Below are 25,486 nucleotides of genomic sequence, written 5' to 3' on the forward strand. Positions count from 1 at the left end.
GGTCGCTAGTAGCGTCAGTACAAGCGCTAGTAACGTTTTTGGTATCACTAGTAACTTTTTCAGAAACGCTAGTAATTTTTTGAAGTCACTAGTAGTGATTTTCTATGAGGGATCAATTGGAAAAAGCGAGCATCATTAACAATGAACAGCTGTTTCTTAAAACTTCACAAAATGACAATTTTTTTCAAAAAATGTCCACTTATATAAATCAGCATTCACCTTATTGATTTTCTTTGTTAGCAAAACTTGAACACTCGTGTATCTACTTTTTGCTGCTAATACTGTACTTAGCTAAAGGAATTTCACACATTAAACTCAGTGAGTTTCACATTTTTATGGTTTTCAATTTTGACTGAAAAATTTTTCAATTTTTATTCTTTACCTACAAATGTGATATTTTCATAGGTTTCATTGCAACAATGAAAAAATCATTCGCACTGCTCGTGTTTGGTTTGGGCCTTATATTGGGTAAAATCCTTCAAGTGATTCTTATCTAACTTTTTTCTCACCTTTCAGCAAAAAGAGATTGGATCAAATTAGATCCGGGCATCCTCTGGATCTAATTTCATCTGATCATAGATCTAATGAGATCTAATCAGAACAGAGTTTTGATAATATTTTCATTTTTTTGAAACAACTTAAGGTTCATCAAATGGAGAAAACATGGAAAATCAAGACAAGGGTCAGTGATGTAACTTAAAACATGTTTTAAAGCAATAAACCGCACCACGTCTATTTTCTAACCAACCATTTCCAATTTCTTTTCACAGTCGAATCAAACCCATCCATGAGCTGCTTGCTTTATGGAAACAAAGGCTGCGATATCGGCTGTGTCATAACAGGCCAATTGTTCCACTACAAATCTCGTGGTTCTTGCAACTCAGACCAACTCTGTACCTGTCTGACTGAAGAAAAGACCAAATTGCGTGAGTTGTGGAAAGACAGATTCAATTCCGAATACGTTTTCGATAACATCAGCCGTAACAAACAAGTCTATAACGATGTTTTCGGAATATTCCGAAGTAATATTTTCAAAACCAACGAAGAATTGAAACAATCACTCGAATCTGTCATCAGTCCTTACCAGTTCTCAATACTCGAAACAAATGACCAAGATCCCACTGCTAAGTACACTAAGGATGGCAAATTTGATATGGAGGCTCTTCAAAGATACGTCAGTGAGAAATTGGACGAAGAACTGAAATCAGAGAGTGGTAAAGCTTTATTGGACGTGAAATACAAAGAGATATTCAAGAAAGCTTTGGAAACCTATAAATCGTGTAAAGCTTCCATGTTCAATTACACATTCAAAGTAGAACAACTGAAAAATGCGTATTTGCAGAATATTTTGGAAAAGTTCTTCGAGGAGAATAATATGGAAAAACCCAAAATCGATATTCCTACCGATCACGAGCCAATCAATAGAATTATCGTAAACATTGTTGTGAGCAAATTAATTAATCAAACTGAAGAAAATATTTTTAAAGGTGAGTAAATGTTATGTACAAAGCAGTAGGGTGGATCGACTTTTGTAGCCTGTTTTCATAACTAATTAGGTATATATATCTACCAACTCAATCTATTTCACAATACATATAATTCAGATGAGAATCCATCCCTGAGCTGTCTACTGTTTGGAAAAGAAGCCTGTCAAATTGGATGTACCCTAACCGGCCAATTATTCAACTTCAAGTCAGAAGGTGTCTGCGATTCCAACAATATCTGCACCTGTCACAACCACAGAAATAGTAAAATCAGCGATACAGTTCCCAATGTACAGCGTACCAAAGATGGTCAATTTGATGAAAGTTACCTTGTATAACACGTCACTCAGTACCTAATTGATGAACAGGAATCAGAATCAGTTAAATCCTTGTTGGATGTAAAATACAAAGAGAAATTTAGGAAGGCTTTGGAAAACTCTAAAGATGAAAAAGATTTCGTACATGATTACACCTTCAAAGTTACAAAGCTTAACAATGAAAATTTGCAGATTATTTTAACCAAGTTTTTGAATGAGAATAGCATGGAGTTTGGAAATGCTGTCGGTATTCAAAATAAAGATCCAATCGTTCGTGTCAATGATATTATTGTAAACGAATTAATTAATCAAATTGAAGAGAACAAAGAGGAAATTGAACTAGGTGAGCATAAGTACCTACTTACAGATTTTTGAATATTTTGATAACTGATGATAATGATTATCAATTTTTTACTAAATTTATTAGATATAAATCCATCCCTTAGCTGTATCCTGTTCGGAAATGAAGTCTGCGATGATGTTTGTGTTTTATACGCCAGATTGATGAACTTCCAGTCAAAAGGGGTCTGCGACTCTAATGATATCTGCAACTGCCACAACTTCAAAGGCAGACAAATCAGCGACAGCGAAATTCCTGCTGTAAAGCGCACCGCAGATGGCAAATTTGATGAACAGGATCTAGTTCAGTACGTCACCCAGAACGTGGATGAAAAACTGAAATCAGAATCTGGTAAATCGTTGTTGGATGTAAAATACGTTCAGAAGTTTAAGAAAGCTTTGGAAAAATCTAAAAATGAAAAAGATTTCGTGTCTGAGTACAATTTCAAGATTACTCAGCTTAAAAATAAAACTTTGGGGAACATTTTTAACAAGTTTTTAAAGGATAATAAAATGAAGAAACCCAATTCTGGAATTAAAGACGTTCCTGATGATATTTATACAATTCTCTTGGTCGATAATACCATCATAAATACTATAATTGGTTGAATTGAAAAAAAGGTTCTACCTTCTCAGAAATTATCCACAGCAGGGCGCAAAAAAACCACTTGTAGCTGGTACAGCTACGTCTGGAGGTGTCAGAAAAACTCGGGTGGGACGTTCTTAATTTTTGAATGTACCTGCCTACCTGATCACAAATGAGATTTTTTTCTTGTTTACCTAAATAAAATGAGTTATGAATTCTTGTTTTGAAATTATTTTCCAATTTTTGTTCATGTCTACACATTCTCATTATCTATGTAAAACCTAAAATTTACAATAAATTAAGTATTCGCAAATGAAAACTCTAGAGACTAAAAAGACTAAAGAATGACAGTTTTGATTATTTTTTGAGCAACCATTCGAAGTAGACAATATTCCGACAAACGATTCAGCCTTGTTCAAGTTGAATATTCTGAAAGTGATTTCAGCCGTTGGGCAGTTCTATAATACATAGTAAGTGAGAAAGACCCTACTCATTTTGGATAAAAATGTAGATAGGTGATTACAAAAGTGGAGAAAAACAGAAAATCCTCAATATTGCAAAAATTGCATTATGCATTTTGTGTCGATATTAGTCAAGACATAAATTCAAAACCTTGAAGCCATCAGATAAGGAGGTCACAGTTCTCAAAATTGGGCAATTTAATTTTTTTTCCATACCTAAATATTATGCATAAGACTTAAAAAAATTTCACAATCTTGGACTCAGGTCCTAAGTATTCTAACATGCAGCATTGCAGCTGCGCACATCTTGCTCAGCTCCAAATGAAATTTGTGCAATTCCAAGAAATCTCAAAAATTTACAATTCTAGAGAAAAATTAACACAAAAATATCCTTGAAAATGACAAAGGTTTCGATCCAAAACGATCTTGATTTGGGATACTTATCAAAAACCATTTTTGAGGATTTTTCCATTACTTTTTTCCTCCGCCGCCGGGGCTAAAATTTGGTTTTGCCAACTTTAGACTAAAAATGATGATCTCCGCTGAATTTTGTCAAAATTCTTCGAAAGTTTTTCTATTTTCCATTTTGAAATAAGTAGGTATTTTCCTCCTGATAAGTAGTCGATCGAGGAAACAAGGGCGAAAAAATTACGCAATAGGGTCATTCCACGTCAATTGGACCAAGAAGTGGTAGGTGGGTTCGGCGTTTTTTTTTTGTTGAAATTTTTCCTATGGAAAGACCTTCCGAAGAGATGACCAATGGTGCAAATCGCAGCCGTCTAGCCCATTTTTAAAGATGGCCAGGGGGTGTCAAAGTTTTCAGTGAACCTAAAATATCATCCATTTCAGCAGTGGATTTCTCGATAACCGCGATACCTACCAAAATGGAACTTTTCTCCTGAAGCTGCGTTCATGATTGTCCGTAATCAACCGTAATAAAAGTTACGGTCTGCTACGGAAAAGTAAAATACAAGAATTCTTATGGGTAGTTCACGTTGTCCGTAACTGTAATTTTTTGTTTTACCGAAAAGAACAAAGTTTCTGTAACAGGCCGTAAGAGTTACGGACAATCATGAACGCACCTATAGTTACCTATGGGTTTTTAAAGGCTTTTTGGTGATATCATAAAAATCAGTGTTGCCACTTTTTTTTCGTACAAAAAAATTAGCTCAAAAAGTTTCGAAACGTAGTTTTCATATTGTTCCGACTCTTAAAAATTAGGAAAAAAATATATTATGAATAGGGCTAGGATTTATATGCAAACGCATATCTGTTTTGGCTATACTAGTTAGAGCATATCACTGTTTCTTTTGCGATTCATACATTTCTGAGACGAATGGTGAAATTTTTTAGCGGATATTTCCGCATATTTTGGGTATAAATGCATATATTGGCATATTTTCGTCAAAAAATGCTCTTTTAGCGCATATTTATCGCATATTTTGAGTCGATAGCGCATATTTCGGAAAAAATCACAAAAATTGATTCAAAAAATGCAACATTTAGAAAAAATTGTAAATTTTTCAAATTGAAAAAAAAAAACTTTTTAAAAATTGAAACCATGATTTTATTTTTATTTGTGCTCAGAGACAACCGGAAATCGGTTTTGATTGACAATCTTAAACAGCATTTGATAATCGGATGTTATTCCAATGTATAATTCTTCCTTTTATAAAAAGAAAATGCTATTTTATGAAATTAATCTGAATGGGTGTATTTTTTCTGTTTATGCACTGCAATTTCAGCTCCAGATTGAAAATGCCTTTATTTTGATATGCAACATGCTGCACTTTTATAGCGCATATATTCGCATATTTTGTCATTTTAGCGCATATATTTGCATATTTTCGTCATTTTTAGCGCATTTTTAAGGCGCATATAATCGATTTTTTAGCGCATATAAATCCTAGCCCTAATTATGAACAACTTTTCATGCTGAACAACATATTTAAAAAATTAGGATGGCAACATGTTGGAAAGTCGATTTGAAAAAATTTAAAGTTTGCGAAAAAATGTGATTTTTTGATTTAAAACATGAAAAAAGTGTTTTATCGATAGGTGAAGTTGACGCATTTGACCCATATTTGTATGTAACTGTTGAAAAAGTTGAAAAAACCCTGACATAGGGCAGATTGGCCCCACTGCCGAAGGTAGTGCTTATTTTACTGACCCCTTATATTGAAAATATTGGGAACGTGTGTAAATTATTAAGAAATAAGAAAATCTCGCATTCTTCTGTACTTTACGTACATGACGTCAGGTCGTTGTCCGAACCCCCTTTATTAAAGAGTTCGCGACCAGGACGATAGAATGACAGATTTATGATGTCTGTAGTTAGCGACATATGTGGTGGCATTCCACCCCCTGTGACAGGTCAATTAATCAATGATCTCGCGGCTCGCGTCGTGATGACATTTATGATCAAAGATAGGGTTTAAGAATATTATTTATTAGCTGTGTACTTGTACATAGCAATTCTCGCGCATTGCGCATATACCTCCACCCTTTAGGGGTTGGGATTTTGCTGCTACGGTCATCTTTATATTAGAGATTTCTTGAGAAAAATCCTTAGTTGTATTTATGGAGTTGTACTGAAGAAGTCATATCTCTTTAGTCTTAATGTAAACATGTATTTTCTAAATTGCTTGGTTTTGGCGAATTCGCGATAGCTGGTTCCTTGCTGCCTGTTAATATAACGAATCGTGGACGCGCCCCCCAGGGGAGCCCACGATCGAGCGATGGTTATTTGTACCCTCTTCTAGCGAGGTAATTCAATTTGTTTTATTATATTGATCGATCCCGTGATCGATAAATAGTAACTTTTTTGTTAGTTCGTTATGTTCCGCGGCATATTCGGATTATGCAAAGTACTACGTGCAGTCTCGTTTAGTTAAGTTCCATTAATGCCTTTAGTATTGGGGAGGCCACCAATAGAGATGGAAAAAAGCGTATAGTGTTCTGTAAGTAGTAATATGTGTATACTATTTAATTATAAGTTTTTTGTGTCATTGTACGTCTGACTGAAATGTCTAGTGCAATGACCTTAATTAGATGAATACCTCGTAATTTAATCAGGAGCCTAATAGGTATATATTTCGCACGTCCTATTCCACCTGCGAGTGGCATGGACGACGTAGTAATGCTCGTAAGATTACAGATCTCTCTGCAGGCTTTCTCACTATAGGTAGAGTTAAGTCATTTACGTCTCCAAATATCATTCGTTCAAATGCTATGTGAAAACATAATTGCACACGATGTATGTTTATGACGATTTATAAATAGTGTAAATATATAGTATAAGTAAAACAGCGTTTTTATTTATGACTAGGGCAACCCAATATATTTTATTGAATGTTTTTTTGTTGCACTCCAATTACAAATGTAACAAAATCATTTTACGTTTCAGAAAATTGCCTTTCATTCAAGACCTACTTCATTTCAAATATTTTCGAATATTTTGCCTTAAAATGAATATTTTCACATATTTGATTGCTATTTGAATATTTTTGTCTAAAATTACCACATATTTCACAATTTATCGAATATTTTTTAATATTTTGGAAATTTTTGCATTTTGAGAATCGCAACACAGGAAACGTAATTTTCACATAATGTTGAAGATGAAAAAAATGGCTCTTTTTAAAGATGATGATATTGATGATTGATGAAAATCATGATGAAGATTGAATTTTAAATTAAGCTTCGATTTTTGTTCTTTTTTTGATGATCAAAATAGAATTTTAATTCAACAATTTTGTTCCATTTTGCGAAATTGTGAATTATTGTGCACGTGATTTAGGAAACAAAACCCAACAATGTAGCCATTTTTGTAATGTGCTTGTAAAGGCAAGTGAAACGATACCAAATTTGATTTCGAATATTTTCGAATATTTTAGGGGTAATCGAATATTTTTGTCGAATATTTCACCTCAAAAAATCAAATATATATTGAATATTTTACCTTGAATGAGAGCATATTTTGGGTTGCCCTATTTATGACTATAAACATTGAATGTGTATAGTTGAATAGATAGGTTACAGCCTTCTGAGCTAGCTGGCAATGGGCAATTATTCCCCACGTAAGGAATAATTCCAATCCTCACTGAGTACGAAATCAAACATTTCCTTCTCTCCCTTAAGTAATCTATCCGTTTCTAACTATATCAACCCTCTCACTCGATGAAATGAACTCATCACACAAAAAAATCAAAATTTGAAAAGATTCAAAAAATGAACGAATTTTTATTTTTTTGTTGCGAGTGTAATTTTTAACAACTTTTTCATGAAATACATCAGAAAGAGGTCAAAAAAAGACAACTGAATAAATTTGAACTTTTTTTGGTGTTTGAAATGGAAAATTGAATTTTTTCAAATTTTGATTTTTTTGTGAGGAGTTCATTTCAACTAGTGAAAGGGTTTTTTCAACTTTTTCACTACATACGTACAAATAGGCGTCAAATGGGTCAACTTCTCCTATCAAAACTTTTTTTCATGTTTTAAATCAAAAAATCACATTTTTTCGCAAACTTTAAATTTTTTCAAATTGACTTTGCAACATGTTACCATCCTAATTTTTTAATATGTTGTTCAGCATGAAAATTTTAGAATTTTTGGAATCAGAAGTTTCTTTTTCAATGTAATGGAGACAGAAATTCTCAGTTTTGGAATCAAAAATTTTCAATATTGCATTCAAAAATGTTCAATATTAATATAAAAAATTTTCAATTTTTCTGGCATCAAAAATTTTTAATTTTGGAATGAAAACCTCCCAGTAAGTTGGTAGGTATTGGACTCGAAATTCTTAAATAAGTATAGAATTTTTGGAATCAAACGTTCTTTTTTCATTGTGATGGAATCAAAAATTCTCGGTTTTGTAATAAAAAATTCTCAGTTTTGGAATCAAAAATTTTCAATTTTGGAATACAAATTTTGTAACTCTGGAATCAAAATTTTTGACTTTTGAAATTAAAATCTCTCAGCTTTGAGCTCAAAACCTTCAACTTGAGAGTCTTAAAATCAAAAACTATCAGTCCTTGGAATAGCAAATTCTCGATTTTGGAATCAAAAATTTTCAATTTTGAAATAAAATTTATTTAACCCTGGAATCAAAAATTTTGACTTTTGTAATTAAAAATCAAAAACTGCCAGTTTCAATCAATTTTGGTATTAAGTATATAAAATTCTTAGCTTTGAAATAAAAACCTCTCAATTCTATGCTCAAAATTTTCAATTTTGTGATTTAAAATTCTTGATTTTTGAAATAAACAAGCAATTCTGTTATTTTTGAATTTTCGACGAATTTTAAACTTCAAAATTGATGAATTTTGATCAATTGAGCTGTGTTTTGATGAATGAAGTTACTTAGTGAGAGTTTTTATAGTCCTTTTAGTTTCAAAACATAGTTGAGAGATTCAGAACGGCTTGAAGCGACTGTGCCAATCCATACAGCATTTTAAATTAGATTTCACACTAAATTTTAGATTCCTAATCTTCATTTTGTAAAATTTTGTGGAAATTTCAACTTTCAAAAATTTTCTTGAGGCTCCAAAACTACTCAAAACCGTTTCAAACGGTTACCATTCAATTTAGGAAATCAAAAATAGGGTATTGCAAACCAATATCAGCCTTGTAAGCAAATTAGTTGAAATTTCAGTTTCTTATTCTCATTTTTTGCATGAATTTGATTTTTAAAAATTTACCAAAAATCAGAAAATGTCTTTTACCACCTGAAATTTTAATTGGTCATTTATTTTTGCATGCTTTATCGATTTAGCTTCATCCGGTTTTAAAAATTTTCCTGTCAATTGGGATACCTCTTTAATCGGAAAAAAAGTTTGGGGTCCATTTGAACTCAAATTACCTGATCATAAAATGTTTACCTACCCAATCGATAGAGAATAATATGTGTAATTAGATTCAATCGACTAAATCTAAATATTCTTTCAAAACCTGGTTTAATTCGAATTCAATTGAGTTTAAAAACTTCCCCGGGCATTTTTTGAAGCTTCAAAGCTTTGAATCAATATGGATGAAAATAAATTCTTCATCGAAGGAATCAATTCCTATGTGAAACTAAGAATTATTTCACCAAAAAAATTAAGAGAAAAAATTTCTTGACATCATTTCTTGTTTTCGAGATATTTCATGCAAAAGTGAAGAAATCAAATTTTTTGAAAAATAGATAGATCTACAGATACCATGTAAAATGCAATGAATACATATTAGGATGAAGATTATATAATACGTACCTACTTCCAACTGTAGAATTGTAAAAAGTTCGTAAATTTGTCTTATTCGCCATAAATTTTTTTGAAAATTGCATAAAAATTGTCGAAGTTCTATGAAATATTTTGAATGGAGATCAAATTCGACAGAATGGGAGCAAAATTTTTCTAAAATAACAGAAAAATTGCAGCTAGCTGAAATTAGTTTTGAAAATATAAAGGTACAAAAGATAATTTAAATATTTCAGGAGATGTGAAATCTTTTTGAAAAATAATACCTATGACGGTGGAATCGCATAATATAACGACAGAAAAAGAGTGTAAGTATATTTGAAATTTTTTCCAAATTTTTTTTCAACTCGTTAATACCATGTCACATTATTGATTTCAATTTATATCCATTTTTCCGCCATATTTTAATATTTTTAAAATGATTTTGGTCGTGTCTAACGTAAATGAACGTGAAAATTTTGACAGAAAAATTCTAAATGTAGAAGTTTAAACATTAAGGAATGAACTTGAAAAATAAATGAATGTCAGCACAATCAGTGAGAACAAAATCGTTTTAGAAAAGTAGGCTATAAGACCATGTGTGACAGTGAACTTGAAAAAAATATGAGCCTGTAATTGCAGACTTCGCGGAATTAATAATTGCCTTATATTTTAAATCTACCCACCAAGTAAGTAAGTATATAAATTCGAAAGTAAAATTTTAAATTTTCATCTACCTGCCTATATTTACATTGCTGCAACCAACTGAGCTAAGGAAATTTCAGATCTACAGTTCATATAAGTATAGTTTTTTTACTTGGTAAGTTTCACATTTTTTTGCTTTCAAATATTTGATTTTGAAATATTCTGTTTTTTCGTTCAATAATTTCTCACTATAACGTTTTCTTTGAAAAATATTTTCAGAGGTTTGCATAATGAAAATACCATTCGCACTACTTGTGCTCGCTTTGGGCCTTATATTGAGTAAAAATTCAAGTTTCGATTTCGAATTTAATTAATATTTTACATTCAGGGGCCTTTATTGAGCTTGGTTTTGTCTTAATTTTTCAGTACAAACATCATTTGCCAAACCATCTGGTAAGAAATCAGCCTCTTCTGATTCAAAATCAGACGATGAATCGGATGCAGGTAATTACCTTATCAAAGATATTGCTTTTCGTCTAAATATTTAAAAAAAGAAGGGAGGGAGCAGGGTAAAATAAGTATAAGATTGTATTGCCATAAGGAACCTCAAAAATATTCTCAATTTCTCCGAAATCAGGTTCCTCGGATGAAGAGGATTCTTCAGACGAAGACTATGAAAGTAAGCGTGCCTAGTTTAGCGAGAAGCATTATTAGAACCGGCTCTACTTACATTTTTTCGTAGATGAAGTAAATCCAGCCATGAGCTGTCTGCTGTTCGGCCAAGCAGGCTGTAATACCGGATGCGTAATATCAGGCGAATTATTCCACTTCAAATCCAATGGTTTCTGCGACTCGAACCAAGTCTGCAATTGTCTCAACCATAACGACGACTCATTCCGCGAACTCTGGAAGAAAATATTCAAATCGGATTACGTTTATCATAAAATCAACGAAGATGACTCACTCTACAATGAAGTTCGGGATATTATAGTCGACCGTTCGTTTCTAACCAACGAAGAATTCAAAGAGTTGCTCAATCCAATACTAAGTCCTTATCAATCTTCTATACTCAAGACAAACGACAAGCATCCTTCCGTTAAGTACACAAAGAATGGAAAATTTGATCAAGAAGCTCTTCGGAAATACGTCAACGAGAAACTCGATACAACATTGAAATCGAAGTCGGGTGAATCGTTGTTGAATTCTAGGTACAAGGAGAAATTCAGAAAGGCTTTGCAAAGTTCTGAAGATAGCAAAGCTTCGTTGTATAATTACACGTTCAGAGTGATGCAGCTGAAAAATAAAAACTTGGAGAATGTTTTGGAACAGTTTTTGAAGAAGAAAAAGATAGAAAAACCCAAGGTAGATATTCCCATCAAGACCAACGATATGATTCATACGATGGTCAATACTATTGTGGTACAGGAGTTGATAAATCGAATCGAAGAGAAAAATAAGGGGAAATCATCCGCAGCTGGCAAAAAATCACCTGCGACTCGCACCTCTGCGAAAAAATCTCAAATATTTCAGTTTTGAACATTTTAATTTTATGAGAAAGAAAATGTGGGCTCTTTCTTATCTGTCAAATAGATAAAATTTTATTTTGCTTGACTATTTTACTTAATTATGTATCTATTTATCAGATCTAATGTGATTTGATCAAATAGGCCTCTCTGTTGAAACGCATCAGGTGGGACAGATTCAATTCTATCAAACTTTTGATCTGATCACATTTTTCGATCAGTTCTGATCACATGAATGTATTTAGAGAATGTCTAGATTTGATCAGTGATCACACAAGTCTTACAAAATTTCTTTCAATACTTTCTCTTTAGACATGATCAGATTTTGAAAAGATCCAATTTGATCACAACTCTGTCTCGATTAAAACTGGTCAGTTCAAATTATACTTATGGTGAGTGACTTGAGGAATGTCTAGACTCGCTAAAATCTGGGTACATTTCCCCGTACCCCTCCCATTTTGGGAAGGGTGGTAAAAAGCACCTAGAAGGATAGTGCTAGGTTAGTGCTGGTTAGTGCACGTATCGCCGACGTTAGTGCACGCCCCCTCCACCCCCATTTTTTTTAAAAATATGTGGGGGGTTCAGGGAAACATGGTACCTCCCCATTCGCGGAAGGCGGTTAAAAACCACCTAGAAGGATAGTGCTAGGTTAGTGCTGGATAGTGCACGCATTCCCGACGTTAGTGCACGCCCCATTCAACCCAATTTTTTAAACAATTTGTTGGGGGGGTACAGGGAAATGCTGTACCCCCCCCCCATTCACGGAAGGAGGTCAAAAACCACCTAGAAGGATAGTGCTAGGTTAGTGCTGGATAGTGCACGCATCCCCAACGTTAGTGCACACTTTCTTCACCCCCTTTTTTAAAAAATTTGTGGGGGGTACGGAGAAATGATTTTCAAAAAAAATGGGAAGAACGTTGTTGAAAGGGTTAAAACCCACATCGTTCGATTCAGTTTCGTTAGTGCTGGTTAGTGCACACACTTATAGAATTGAGGAGCTTGGAATCAAAACTCACTTTTGCCATCGGACAAAGTTTCGAGAAAATTGACAATAACTGATTTCGCCTAGTGCGTTGATGAAAAAAACGTCGCAAAGTGTGTCGAGCTCTTGAGTAAGACTACTAAATAGGATTCCATGAGAAATTTTTTTTTTTCAAGTTGCCATATCGTTGCAGTATGGCTTTCAAGTTTGGCAAAAGTGAGTTTTGATTCCAAGGTGGGGTAATTTTACTTTCTTTTGCAAATATACCTATCGAAAAATAAGCCTCCTAGAAGAAAAACTCGATTTAATTTTTCTGTAGAATGCTTCGTTCCGTCTCCAGACAGCTTTAAAAGTTTTGAGCGCTGAATTTTTCCAAAAATTATACTTTCTTTTGCAAATATATAGAAAACTAAGCACCCTAGAAAAAAACTAACGACATTATGTCGATTGGAAATTTAATTCTCTACAATTTTCATCGACTTCATTTTTCTGTAGAGTATATCTCGAATAGTACAATACATATTGACTCTAGCGCAAAAATGGTTTTACAAAATGTTCTTCTACTTGTACGTCAAATTTCCCATCAGATGAGCCATTGATCAATTTTCCAGTCCCAAGAGGGGTGGACCTACGGCGTTTCGAGCATAAGGGGGTTTGGGATAGCTTCATAACGTTGATAGTTAATCATCATTAAATCGATTATATTGTTGTTTTACCAGGCGAATTATTTCACTCCTGTTACGAGATGTATTTTTTAAATGTTTCAATGACTTTTCAATCCCTCCCCAAGCGGATTTTCACACACTTTTTCGCAAAATGTGATTTTGTGTCTTCGCTGAAGACTCATCTCCTCCTTGCCATAAAATGAACCTTCTTTCATATTTCTCACCCCTGCAGGGGCGAGGGGGGTGAACCTAAATCATTGAATACCTATTTACCTACCTACCTTCTCATTCTCACAATGAAATTTCCAATTCAATCGTAATAGGCAGTGCAAAACTGTGAAATTAGGTAATTATAAATTATAAACACACAAAATCTAAAAAAAAGTATTCGCAATGTTTTTTTTTTCAGTTTTAGATTTCAACTTCAATATGTTTGCCTGAATGTCCAATTTCAAGTTGAAGTTTTCAAATTTTTATCACTGATTTGGAATCACTTACGTAATTCTTCTGAAATTCCACAATCAGATTTGCTTCAAGTTCACTCACGTCTTGAGAAATGAGAGTCTCCAAAGTTTGTTTGTTTCACATAAAACCGAAAGTATAATATGAAGTGTGCAGATTAGAATTACAGTGATTTCCTATCCCACTCCTCCCCTCCAAACTTTTGGAAATTTGTGAGGAAAATGATTTTTTTAGCAAGACTGCTATGGGAACGCCTTAAAAAAAATGTACCTAAAGGGAATTTTTAGTTCAATGTTACAGAATCGGGACTTTTAGAAAAATTTGAGGAAATGTGAGGGGAGGAGATGAGTCTTCAGTGAAGACACAAAATCACATTTTGCGAAAAAGTGTGTGAAAATCCGCTTGGAGAGGGATTGAAAAGTCATTGAAACATTTAAAAAATACATCTCGTAACAGGAGTGAAATAATTCGCCTGGTAAAACAACAATATAATCGATTTAATGATGATTAACTATCAACGTTATGAAGCTATCCCAAACCCCCTTATGCTCGAAACGCCGTAGGTCCACCCCTCTTGGGACTGGAAAATTGATCAATGGCTCATCTAATGGGAAATTTGACGTACAAGTAGAAGAACATTTTGTAAAACCATATTTGCGCTAGAGCAGTGGCGTAGCCAGGATTTTCTCAAGGAGGGGACAAAACCAGATTTTTAGGCATGAAAAATCGAAATGAGGGTTAATTTTCTGTAAATTTATTGTAATGTGTGGTGATTTCATGAAAATGAAGGCAAAATTACTGCTCGAGCGAAGCGAGAGCGAAAATTTTTGGAAAAAACGGGTCCAAACAACGAAAAAACGTCCATTTTTGCATGTTTTCTTTCAAATTTTCGCTCTCAAGGGGGGGGGGGCATGGCCCCCTTCGCCCCCCCTTGGCTACGCCACTGCGCTAGAGTCAATATGTATTGTACTATTCGAGATTTTGGCCAAACCCCCGATTTGGGGGAGGGGAGCTCACTCGGTACAGTGGGGGACTCCTCGGATTCGTTTTCAGGACATCAAAATGGACCAATATACCGAAAATCAGCTTGCCACTTTGATTTTCCCTACTCGATGCTCATTTTGCTGGACCATAGGGTGTAAAATTATTCATTTAATCAATATTGAGGGAGGGGGAGGGGGAATAATTGTATAAGTGTGTGCACTAACCAGCACTAACGAAACTGCTGAATCGTACTACATATGTGGGTTTTAACCCTTTCAACAACGTTCTTCCCCTTTTTTTGAAAATCATTTCTCCGTACCCCCCACAAATTTTTTAAAAAAGGGGGTGAAGAAAGTGTGCACTAACGTTGGGGATGCGTGCACTATCCAGCACTAACCTAGCACTATCCTTCTAGGTGGTTTTTGACCTCCTTCCGTGAACGGGGGGGGGGTACAGCATTTCCCTGTACCCCCACAAATTTTTTAAAAAATTGGGTTGAAGGGGGCGTGCACTAACGTCGGCGATACGTGCACTAACCAGCACTAACCTAGCACTATCCTTCTAGGTGCTTTTTACCACCCTTCCCAAAATGGGGGGGGGGGTACGGGGAAATGTACCCCTAAGATCTGATGTGATCTAATCAAATCTGATCAGATCTCTCTTATTGGATCTGATAAGATCGGGACAGATGCAATCCAATCTTAACTTTGAAGTAACCCCATAAGAGCTTAATCACTGAAAAAATTTTGATTTTGTACCGCCAGCCAAAGAAACATTTGAAAATATGTGCCTAAATTGATCAAATGGGTCACAAAAAATTGTATCGAGCTGGTTTTTTTTCAAAAACTGGAGAATCCAAAAGTCCACTGCAAGCTCTGGAATGGTATAAAATCATCACCAATCAATTGGTGAGATTTGAAATAGTCTTCTTATTATTATCGTGTCTGGGACCTTTGGACTTCATCATACTCTACCCTTTCATCTCTGCACGAGATCTTCAGTGCGGCTGTTCATTTCTCCCCACAGCTTCTCTCTAGTATGTATATGCAGTGCTAGTGCATGCCACATAACATGTACTAGGAGGTAGTCATAATTTTGTGTCTGTCTGCAGTCCAGACACTTCATATCATCCTGGAATCCTGGATACCCCATCTGGTAAGGTTTACTGCTGTCCACGTGCATTCAGCCCAGATCTTGTTTGATGTAAGCCACTCTGCATGCGGCAATTCATATCCATTTACTGAGTTCTCGCTACATGTGGCCTCCTCAAGTTCTGATCATCTAGTCTTACTCCCCTCCATAGGGTCCATATCCATTACATGTGTCTTCCTCATGAAACTCTTTCTAGACTTCAGTCTTGTGGTTACTGGTTTTTGGCCGAACATGACATGGTAGGTGTCTTGTTCTTTCTTTGTCCTCTCTACGTCAGCTGCCACACACCACGCTATCCAAGGAGGTGCGATGCCACATATTCTTGGTAGGTGTTTAACATTGGTTGGTCTGAGGCATCTGGACAAATTCTAGGGCTTGGAAAAATTGAATTATAATTGATTAAATGAACCTTGTAATCATTTATAATCGATTAAAATTTGAAATGTAATTTGCATTGAAAAACTCTAAAAAAAGGCCATAAAAAACGGTTCTTTGTTTTCAAACTTTTATAAATATTGAAAATCGAATAGTAAGAAAACTAAAACAAATAAGTCCAAAATCAGCACAATTTCAAAGTAGGTGTATTTGTCAAAATAGGTGAAAATGTGAAATTTACATGTTTTATCCCAGTTTCTTTCAAAATGTGACAAAACCAATTTCAATTGATTAGTGAAATTGCTAATCGGTAATCGAAAAGCCACCGCGTAAAAATCTAATGAATTCCAAGCCCAAACAAATTCTCATGGTGGTGGTGAGGGCAATGTTGACCTTCTTGGTGTGTGTGGATTGGCCCCAGGCATCACATCCATACACTGCTGTAGAGTAACACAGCCAATACTGTTGTTCTCAATGTCTTTGGTTTTGCTCCCCATCTAGTTGATATGAGTTTCCGCAGTAAGTTGTTTCTAGCTCCCACCTTTATTTTTGTGTTCTCATAACGCCTCTTATATATGATGGTTTGGTGAAGCGTGATACCAAGGTACTTGGGGCTTTCATAGTTCTCTAGCTGCACTCCTTCCCATACTAACTTCAATGTGCACATTACCTCAGCATTCTTTAGATGGAAGCTACACACCTAAGTTTTCGATGAATTTGGTCTTTTTTGCCTTCCCCATCTGCTGGACTTTCCCATGTAAGTGACATAGAACATCCTGTTACCTTTAATGATGGTGGTGAAATTGTGGTCTTGGGTGACATCATATCGATACTGTAATACACAGACTTGCTATGTCCAGTTTTTGAAATTTTACAGGACAGCTATTACAAGTTTTTCTCCTTGCTTTACTCCTGTATTAATGGTGAAATGGAACAGACTTTTACTTGGTGATGATAACAATATTGGGCAAAGCACTTTTTTGCAGGTTGTAGTGCTTTTGATAACTATAATATGTGGACATAGCACGTCTGTGTATTACAGTATCAATATACTTTCTTACACAATAGATCATGGTTCACAGTATCATTTGTGACTTGTGGCAGTTAAATCAAGAAACACTGCACCTGTGATTTTACTTACCTTTGGTTTCTGCCAAAGCCTTGGCTTCCTTGCTGTCTTAGCCGTGTTGTTGAAAAAGTGTGTCAGCCATTTAACACCCATTGGCCCAATTCTCTTAATCTTGTCATCACTGTCGTCAGGGTTCCATGTCCTTTACAGGACATTGGAACCCGCATTTTAGTGGTACCCTAACAGGGTGAGGCAAATGCCTATGCCACAGTGATTATTCTGGGGAATCAACGTTGTTTTGAGCGTTCACCTAGTAGTTTCCCATTGCTTTCTACGCTATCTAAAGTGTAGCTCATACACCACTAGCCGGGTTTTTACAACCCTGAGTTCAGTAATCACTGCTTCCTATAGTTGCTCAAACCAGTTACAGTCTTTTGATACCAGCAACAGATTACATGCATTTCTGTTGCCTCTGCTGTTCTCATGCTCGGAGCACATCAACAGCGCACTTCTTTAAAAAATTGGCAATTTTGTTCCTACCTCCCTCTTTGGAGCTGATTTTGGGTTTGCGATCAAATAGTTTTCAAAAATGAAATTGACACAAGTTTCAACATTCAAATTCACAAACTGTTGAAATTGAGTGTTTGCAAACAAATATATTCTTTAAATGCCCTATCTACTGTAGTGCACTGGTAGTCAGGTGGTTAGGGTTGTATAGTCAGTCATCCGTAGGTCCCTGGTTCCAATCCCCACAAGGTATAGGTGTAGGAATATTCTAAAAATGTTATAGGCAGGAGAAATCATACATGGTGTGAGCATCACAACGATGATAGGGAAATTCAAAATAAAATTCGCCAACTCTATTTTTTTGATTTTTGAAAATTATTGCATCCCCACTGATACTGATAGCATGTAGTGAAACATTTCTGACACACACTTGGAAATGAGTAGTGTTTCCTAGTAAAGAATTGCCAAGGGTAGTTCTACCAATTTTACACTTTTTGCATCCGTGTAAAATTTCACTTACAGTATGCTCATGAAAAGCATAGATATAAATATAAACAGGATCGGAAACTCGTGAAGCGAAAATTCTTCACCTCCGGAGAAATTCGACCAATCAGAGTTTTCACCTCCGGGCAACTGACCAATCAGAGCATTCACCCCTGGAGAAACACGTGGTCTACGTGATTCGGGATTGGTTGATTTTTTTTCTTCACTTTTTCCTGTACATTTTAAATGTAAGTGTCCGATCCAGTTTAATATCCATATCTATGATGAAAAGTAATGGTGAATGGTTTTGTCAATAAAAGTTGTCCCCATCTAACATTTTCAGGCACTACAATGAATTTAACTCCCTCCACCCAGGCCACAGACCCCCTTATATGATCAAAAGTTCCATCGTCATGGCTGTCTCACATCTCGTTTTTAAATAGTTACATAGCTGGTTAGCAAAGAGTGGTGATGTTCTGCAATTTTGACATTTGTTTTTTTATTCCTGAAAACTACACGCAAATTACAGTATGAACACAATTCACTTCAGTGACACCTATATGCCATGGAGTGACCTCAAACCTCTGTCTTTGAGTTTTTGTTCCTTCGGCGTGTTTAATTTTCAATGCATTCCCAACAGCTCACTATTTACAAATTTTGGTGTTTGAAAATGGCAAAACTGTTTAGGCAGTTGACCAAATCTTGTCCTCTGATAAAATACTGAATCCGAACACCACTATCCAATATAAAAACGTGATTCCATAAAAATATGGTTATTTATCTTTTACTGCTTCTTTCGTCATGGTTTCTCAGCTCTGGCATACACAAACAGAGAAAAACTGAGAAATGTTGAAAAATTATTATGTGGTGAGTACTGATACTAATTACACTAAAAAACACGAATTTAAACAATTTTACATTTATATTATCCCTACTTAATAAAGTTTTATCCACCGTCATGGGGAATGACGTTTTTTCCTTCGCCATGGAATTTATACTTTTTTGACCAAGCCGGAGAAATTTTCACCTAGAAATCCTTAAAATTCGTGCTGGTATATTCTCAATTTCAAAATTAAGTATTTGAATTACTGAAGCACTTTTCTTAATTTTGTAGGTGATCAGTTGTCTTAAAAGTCAAAAAAGACCAGTTTTGATTCGAAATTTGCAGAAAAGTCCGACATTTTCAAATGGCTCCCCCCCTCCCCTGAGTGATATGAATTGGGCACAACACTATCAATGAAGTCTCAGGTATATATATTAACCATCCCATGCAAGAAAATCATAGATGAGTAGTACTATAGTACTACTTCAGTACTATTTCTATAAAACTATTGAGTACTAATTCAGTACTGTAGAACTAAGTAGTACTTAGTATTACTTCAGTACTACTTCTGTATAACTATTCAGTAGTACTTCAGTATTGGGATACCAAGTAATGTGATAGTACTATTCAAGTACTACTTTAGGTAAGACTTTTCAGTACTATTTCGTTATTGTGGTATCAAGTAGTACTATAGTACCATTCTAAATACTACTTTAGACAAATTTCTCATTTTATGGTCAATGTTCAAGCTTAAATTTATTTGTTAAAAATAGGTATGTGAGTTTGAATTTCAATTATACCTGCCCAGCACACGTTTTTTCTGAAATTTAAAAAATTAAGTAAGTAGCTAATAAATACGGCAATTATTTCTATATGCTCGAAAAACAGCAAAAAAAAGCGCTTATAATAAGTGGTTACAATCTAAAAAAAAAAAAAAAAAAAAAAAAAAACGCATTTCATTAATATTATTGTGCTAAGAAACCAAAAACAGCAGAAATAAGTGCTATAAAACTCAGTGTTGGAAAAAAAACGGTTTTCTTTAAAAAAGACAAAACAAACGGTTTTTTTTGTTTAAAACAGAGTTTTAAACTGCTGGATCCTCATGTGTTTTAAACGTGTTTTAAACATGTTTTAAACGTGTTTTAAACATGTTTAAAATGTGTTTAAAATGTGTTTTAAACACGTTTTTAACACAAATTTATTAGTTTTGGATTCAGTTTTTCAAATATACGTTATTCAGTCATCAACTTTTAAGATGCGACGTCATAAAATAGCTATAAGGCTCAAGAAATGTTGAAAAATTGAAATCAAAACACAAAATTTGCCTTTGAAAAAAAGTATAGGAAGAAGAATGAAAATCTAAAAATTCAGTTCCTTCAATTTCACTACTTTTTCAACGAGAAATTGAAAAAAAACGTGTTTTTTTTAGGAAATTGGAGTTGAAAAAAAAACTTGTTTAAAACAAAAAAAAACATTTTAAACAGAATTTTGTTTTAAACACTGTCTTTTTTTTTCTCGACGTTTAAAACACTGTTTTAAACGTTTTAAACATACGGTACTGTTTTAAACTGACAACACTGATAAAACTGCTCCATCATGGGTAGGTATCAAAATGTAGGTATGTATTTTCAATGAGCTATCAAAAAACCTAAAAAAACGTCAAACATTAATTTTTTTTTAAACACAAATGCATCGATCATCGTTTTTAATTTTCATATTATAGGCTATAAAAAAATATTCATTTTTTTGTATTGACAATTTCAAAATTTTTGCTGTTTTTCCCCCCACAAAAAAGAAATCAAAGTTTTTTTAAACTAAAATAAGCATTTGCATTTGTTTATTCCAAAAATATGCAAAAATATGCGCTATAAAGTGTCATCATTTGTCTCAAAATTGCATGAAACTGACAAAACGTAAAGAAAATTGCCATCTGCGGTATTTGGTGCAGCAAAAAAAATATGCGATATCATTAAAACAATTTCCTTACTAATAATGTACTGCAATTTTTAAAAAAATGAAAATATTTCAGAATAACAAGGATATGTGCTTATAATTGTTCAAAATGTGCTATATCCATTGAAGTCCCCATAGTCTAGTGGTTAACGTTATGCAGTTAGGAACGTAGGTTCGCAGGTTCGAATCTCAGGTTAGGTAGGAAATTTTCGTTAATGGAATTGGATGGTATATGAATTAATGATTCGATGGATAAAATGTAAAACGATTAGTAATAACATGAATCGTGCCAAATGTACTCAATATTTTTAAAAATTTCATAGTTAGTATTGTTGACTATGAAAATTTTTGTAACTTACTGTAGTTGACTACAACTTACTATGTTGACCACAAAAATTTATCGTAGTATAACCATAGTTCACTATGAAGATTTTTGTAGTTACTATAGTTGACTAAGATGTACTATAGTTGACTACAAAAATTTGCATAGTAACTATAGTTGACTTTAGTCAACCATAGTATTTTTCTGTACAGGTACCCCAATGGTGATTTACTACACACATACTAGACAGTAGTGAAATACCATTGATTTGCATAGGTGGATCAGTAGTGCTACTCTACTGAGAAATCAGCAGTAATATTCATCACTCATAATTTTGAGTAGGAGAAGTAAATCACTAGTGGCAATTCCTTACTAAGAAACACTGCTGATTTTCCAATAGACACCAGGGTACTTTTTCTATGTGGATTAACATGTAATAGATGTTGAAATGCACTACAATGGATACATTACACGTTACCCGTCAGAAAAAAACCATGGTTGACTCTATGAAAAAACATAGTATAGTCAACTATAGTATTTTCGCGACTATAGTTACTATAGTAAATCATAGTATAGTATAGTTTAGTGTAGTACCTAAATTTTAGGTAAAAAATGGTGTTAAAACATCGACAATGGAATGTCCATTGATAAATTGTGTATTTTTAGGCATTGTAAGCTAATAAAATTTCCAAAAAACAAAAAAAAAATTTCAAAAAACTTGTGGCCCATGCAGGACTTGATCCCCTGACCCACGCATCACGGTACATTCATACTTCCTAGACGTCTGCTTAACCCACTCTGCCAGGTCGCTACTTACGTAGTCAGGATTTATTTGTGCATATTATGTGACGCGCCAGGAGAAAATCAAGCTTCGGTTCGAAATCAAGTTTTTGAGGTGTGGGGAGTTAGAGTTTTCAGTCCAGTTCTACACGGTTTTGCAGAAGCGCTTGCGTTTTAATCACGTTCTTCAGCTAATCTGAGCTAAAAACATGGTCTTAAAAAACATATCTTGTATGCATTGTGTGAACATAACTTCGTAACAGTGATTTATTCATTTGCGTTGCAAAAAAACTTGCTCATTTTTTAATTTTTTTTTATTTTTCTTTATTTTGACTTTTAAATCAATCTGGAGGCGAAACGAAGCGTTCTATGTGAAAAATACATGAAGCAAAGTTGTAGAGAATTAAATTTCCAACAACCTATAAGAGGTTTATTTTTCTCCAAAATGCATAGTTTTTCCGTTTTTCTCAAAAAACAGAAATTTTAGGTGATCATCATAAGGTTTTTGTTTTTTGAGAAAAACGGAAAAGCTATGCAATTTGGAGAAAAATAAACCTTTCATAGGTTGTTGGAAATTTAATTCTCTACAACTTTGCTTCATGTATTTTTCACGTAGAACGCTTCGTTTCGCCTCCAGATTGATTTAAAAGTTGAAATAATGAAAAAATGGGGAAAAAATGAAAAAAATGAGCACATTCATAACTAGGACACCCTGTATATACAGCTGTGTAAATCATAGGGGCTTTTGGGTGGTTTCACATGAATTTTGAAGCTTTAGGGCACCAAAATTGGCAAAAAAGCGAGAAATGATTTTTCGAACCGAAGCTTGATTTTCTCCTGGCGCGTCACATATTCTATATTTATATTTTTAGGTCTGGACTTAGAAAAATTTTCAACTTTTTTTTTTTTTTTTTTTTTTTTTTAAATATTACAAAGTAGGTATAGGTGTTTTTGAAAGTTGATAAAAATTATTTTGAATACCATATGATGAATGGTTTTAGATAAATTGAAGAAGTGATTTATTTGGGTATGTAATTTATGAATATTAGGCACTTGACAAAAAAAACTCAGCCAAAATTTTGGTATAGTGTGATAATTTAAAAAAAAAATAACTTCTTTTTTGCCAAAATACCCAATAAAAATGTTTTAATATTTTAATTTTTATCTTTAAAATTTTTTACACCTGCAGGTTTATGGAGCAAAGTCCTTCAAAAACCTACAAAAAACGATCTGAATTTAAATTCAAAATGTGTGTTGATTTTTTTCTCACAAATTGTGTCATAAATACTCATGTCCTCAAATAAAAAACGTGTTTCTCTTTGAATTGTTTTTTAAAAATAATTTTCACGGTAATTTTTATAAAATTTTCGCAATATTCTTGTTTTATAGGAGTAGATATAAAATGTATTTCCTGGCACTGGAGTAAGAATTCTTACAATACTTTTTAAATTCAAAAGTATGTGGAAACTTATGTGAAAAATTTCACATAAACCTTCACATAGTTTTTCATTCAATCAAATGCAAAAATATTTACAAAACTTAGATATTGAAATGAAATGCAAAATTTTTTGCAATACTTAAACATTTCAAACAAATGCAAAAATTTCATCAAAACCTAAACATTTCAAACAAATGCAAAAATTCATTCAAAACTTAAACATTTCAATGAAATGCAAAAATTTCATCAAAACTTGAACATTTCAATGAAATGCAAAAATTCTTTCAAAACTTAAACATTTCAAACAAATGCAAAAATTCATTCAAAACTTAAACATTTCAATGAAATGCAAAAATTCATTCAAAACTTAAACATTTCAAACAAATGCAAAAATTTCATCACAACATTACCATTATACCACTAGTTAAAGAAAACATTATCTCTAATAAAGCGGTAACACAAACACCAACACCTTTATCATAGAAACTGATTCTTTTAACTAATGAATTTTTTCCACTGTGAACGAATTTTTTTGCATTTGAAGTACACCATCTTTTAGAAATTGATCCATTAGTTAAAGAAATCAATTTCAATAATAAAATGAATAACTATAATAAAATGGATAACCAAGCACCTTTAAGAACATGTGAGAAGTGTATGTGTAAAATTACATACAAGAACTATGCCAGACATTTAAAAACAAAGAAACACAATGAAGTCAAGATTAATGTGAAAGAATTAAAGACGGAATTGAAGTGGTATGGAATGAAAAATGTTGATAAAATGAAAAAATCAGATTTGTTAGTGAACAAAGATAAAATCAAGGCTATTAATATTGATAGAGAAAAATTGTTGAAATTATCAGAAAAGAATTTGATCAAATTTATTCAGGATAACAATTTCAATATTAATAAACAGTTGAGAAAAGATCAAATAGTAGAAAGGTTACTCGATTTTCACTCAAATAAAACATTACCTCTGCCCAAATGGGAATTTGTGGATGAAAATTTTAAATCAAGACATGCTCAATTTGATATGAAAAATAACTGGGATATTAAAGATATGTCAAAGTTTTTACATTTTATGAAAAAACATGTTAGTTCTTTACTTCAAGAATGGATGAAAAAGCATAGTGGTATTAAAGTGAATTTTTGTGTTTCTGCAACTTATGTAGACACTCGAGATGAAACAAAAATTGCATACAAACATTTGCAAACTAAGAATGATAGAATTACTAATAGAAGTGAATTAACAAATGGAATTTCAACTTTAATGAAGAGTGTACTTGATAGACATGAAAATATCATTGATGAATTAACAGGTAGTCCATGGCGAATAATATCAATCAATAGTTTTAGAGTAAATATAAACAAATATGACCCGCTTAGAGCAAGTTCCTATATTGATCTTCCAAAAATTTTAAAAGATAAGAAAGCAATTATAAATGTTAAAAATACTGATAATAAATGCTTTTTATGGTCACTTTTAGCATGTTTATATCCTGCAAAAGATAATCCACAAGAAATAATAAAGTACAAAGCATATGAGAAAACTTTTGATAAAGCTTTGAAAGATATTGAATTTCCGATGAAAATTAAAGACATAGAGAAATTTGAAAATAAAGTGAATGAATTGAAATTGGTAGAAGGTGGATTATCTATTAATGTTTATCATCATGATGATCGTTATAAAATTTATCCCTTACATATTACTAAAGAAGAGAAAACAAAACATGTTGATTTATTGTATTTATGTGAAGAGAGTAATGATAGAAATACTCACTACTGTTGGATTAAGGATCTAACAAAATTGATTAAAAGTCAATTAACCAAAAACACTCAAAAAATACATTTTTTGTGCAAAAGGTGCCTTTGTCATTTTTACAGTGAAGTTAAATATTTAGAACATAGAGAAAGCTGTA

At 33.3% G+C, this 25,486-nt stretch overlaps 2 protein-coding genes across 2 annotated transcripts in view; both read left to right on the forward strand.

Moving 5' to 3' along the window:
- Positions 1-25,486, forward strand: part of LOC135847388 (inactive dipeptidyl peptidase 10-like) — a 601,135-nt gene that overhangs the window by 248,361 nt on the left and 327,288 nt on the right. The window lies entirely within an intron of this gene.
- LOC135841975 (uncharacterized) lies at positions 10,147-11,653 on the forward strand. The gene is made up of 5 exons (XM_065359228.1): positions 10,147-10,222; positions 10,327-10,386; positions 10,474-10,551; positions 10,685-10,726; positions 10,790-11,653. Exons 2-5 carry the CDS (start codon positions 10,338-10,340, stop codon positions 11,581-11,583), a joined length of 963 nt encoding a protein of 320 aa, XP_065215300.1. The 5' UTR covers positions 10,147-10,222; positions 10,327-10,337; the 3' UTR covers positions 11,584-11,653.

This window comes from Planococcus citri, chromosome 1, assembly GCF_950023065.1.
Source record: "Planococcus citri chromosome 1, ihPlaCitr1.1, whole genome shotgun sequence".
NCBI classification, from domain to species: Eukaryota; Metazoa; Arthropoda; class Insecta; order Hemiptera; family Pseudococcidae; genus Planococcus; species Planococcus citri.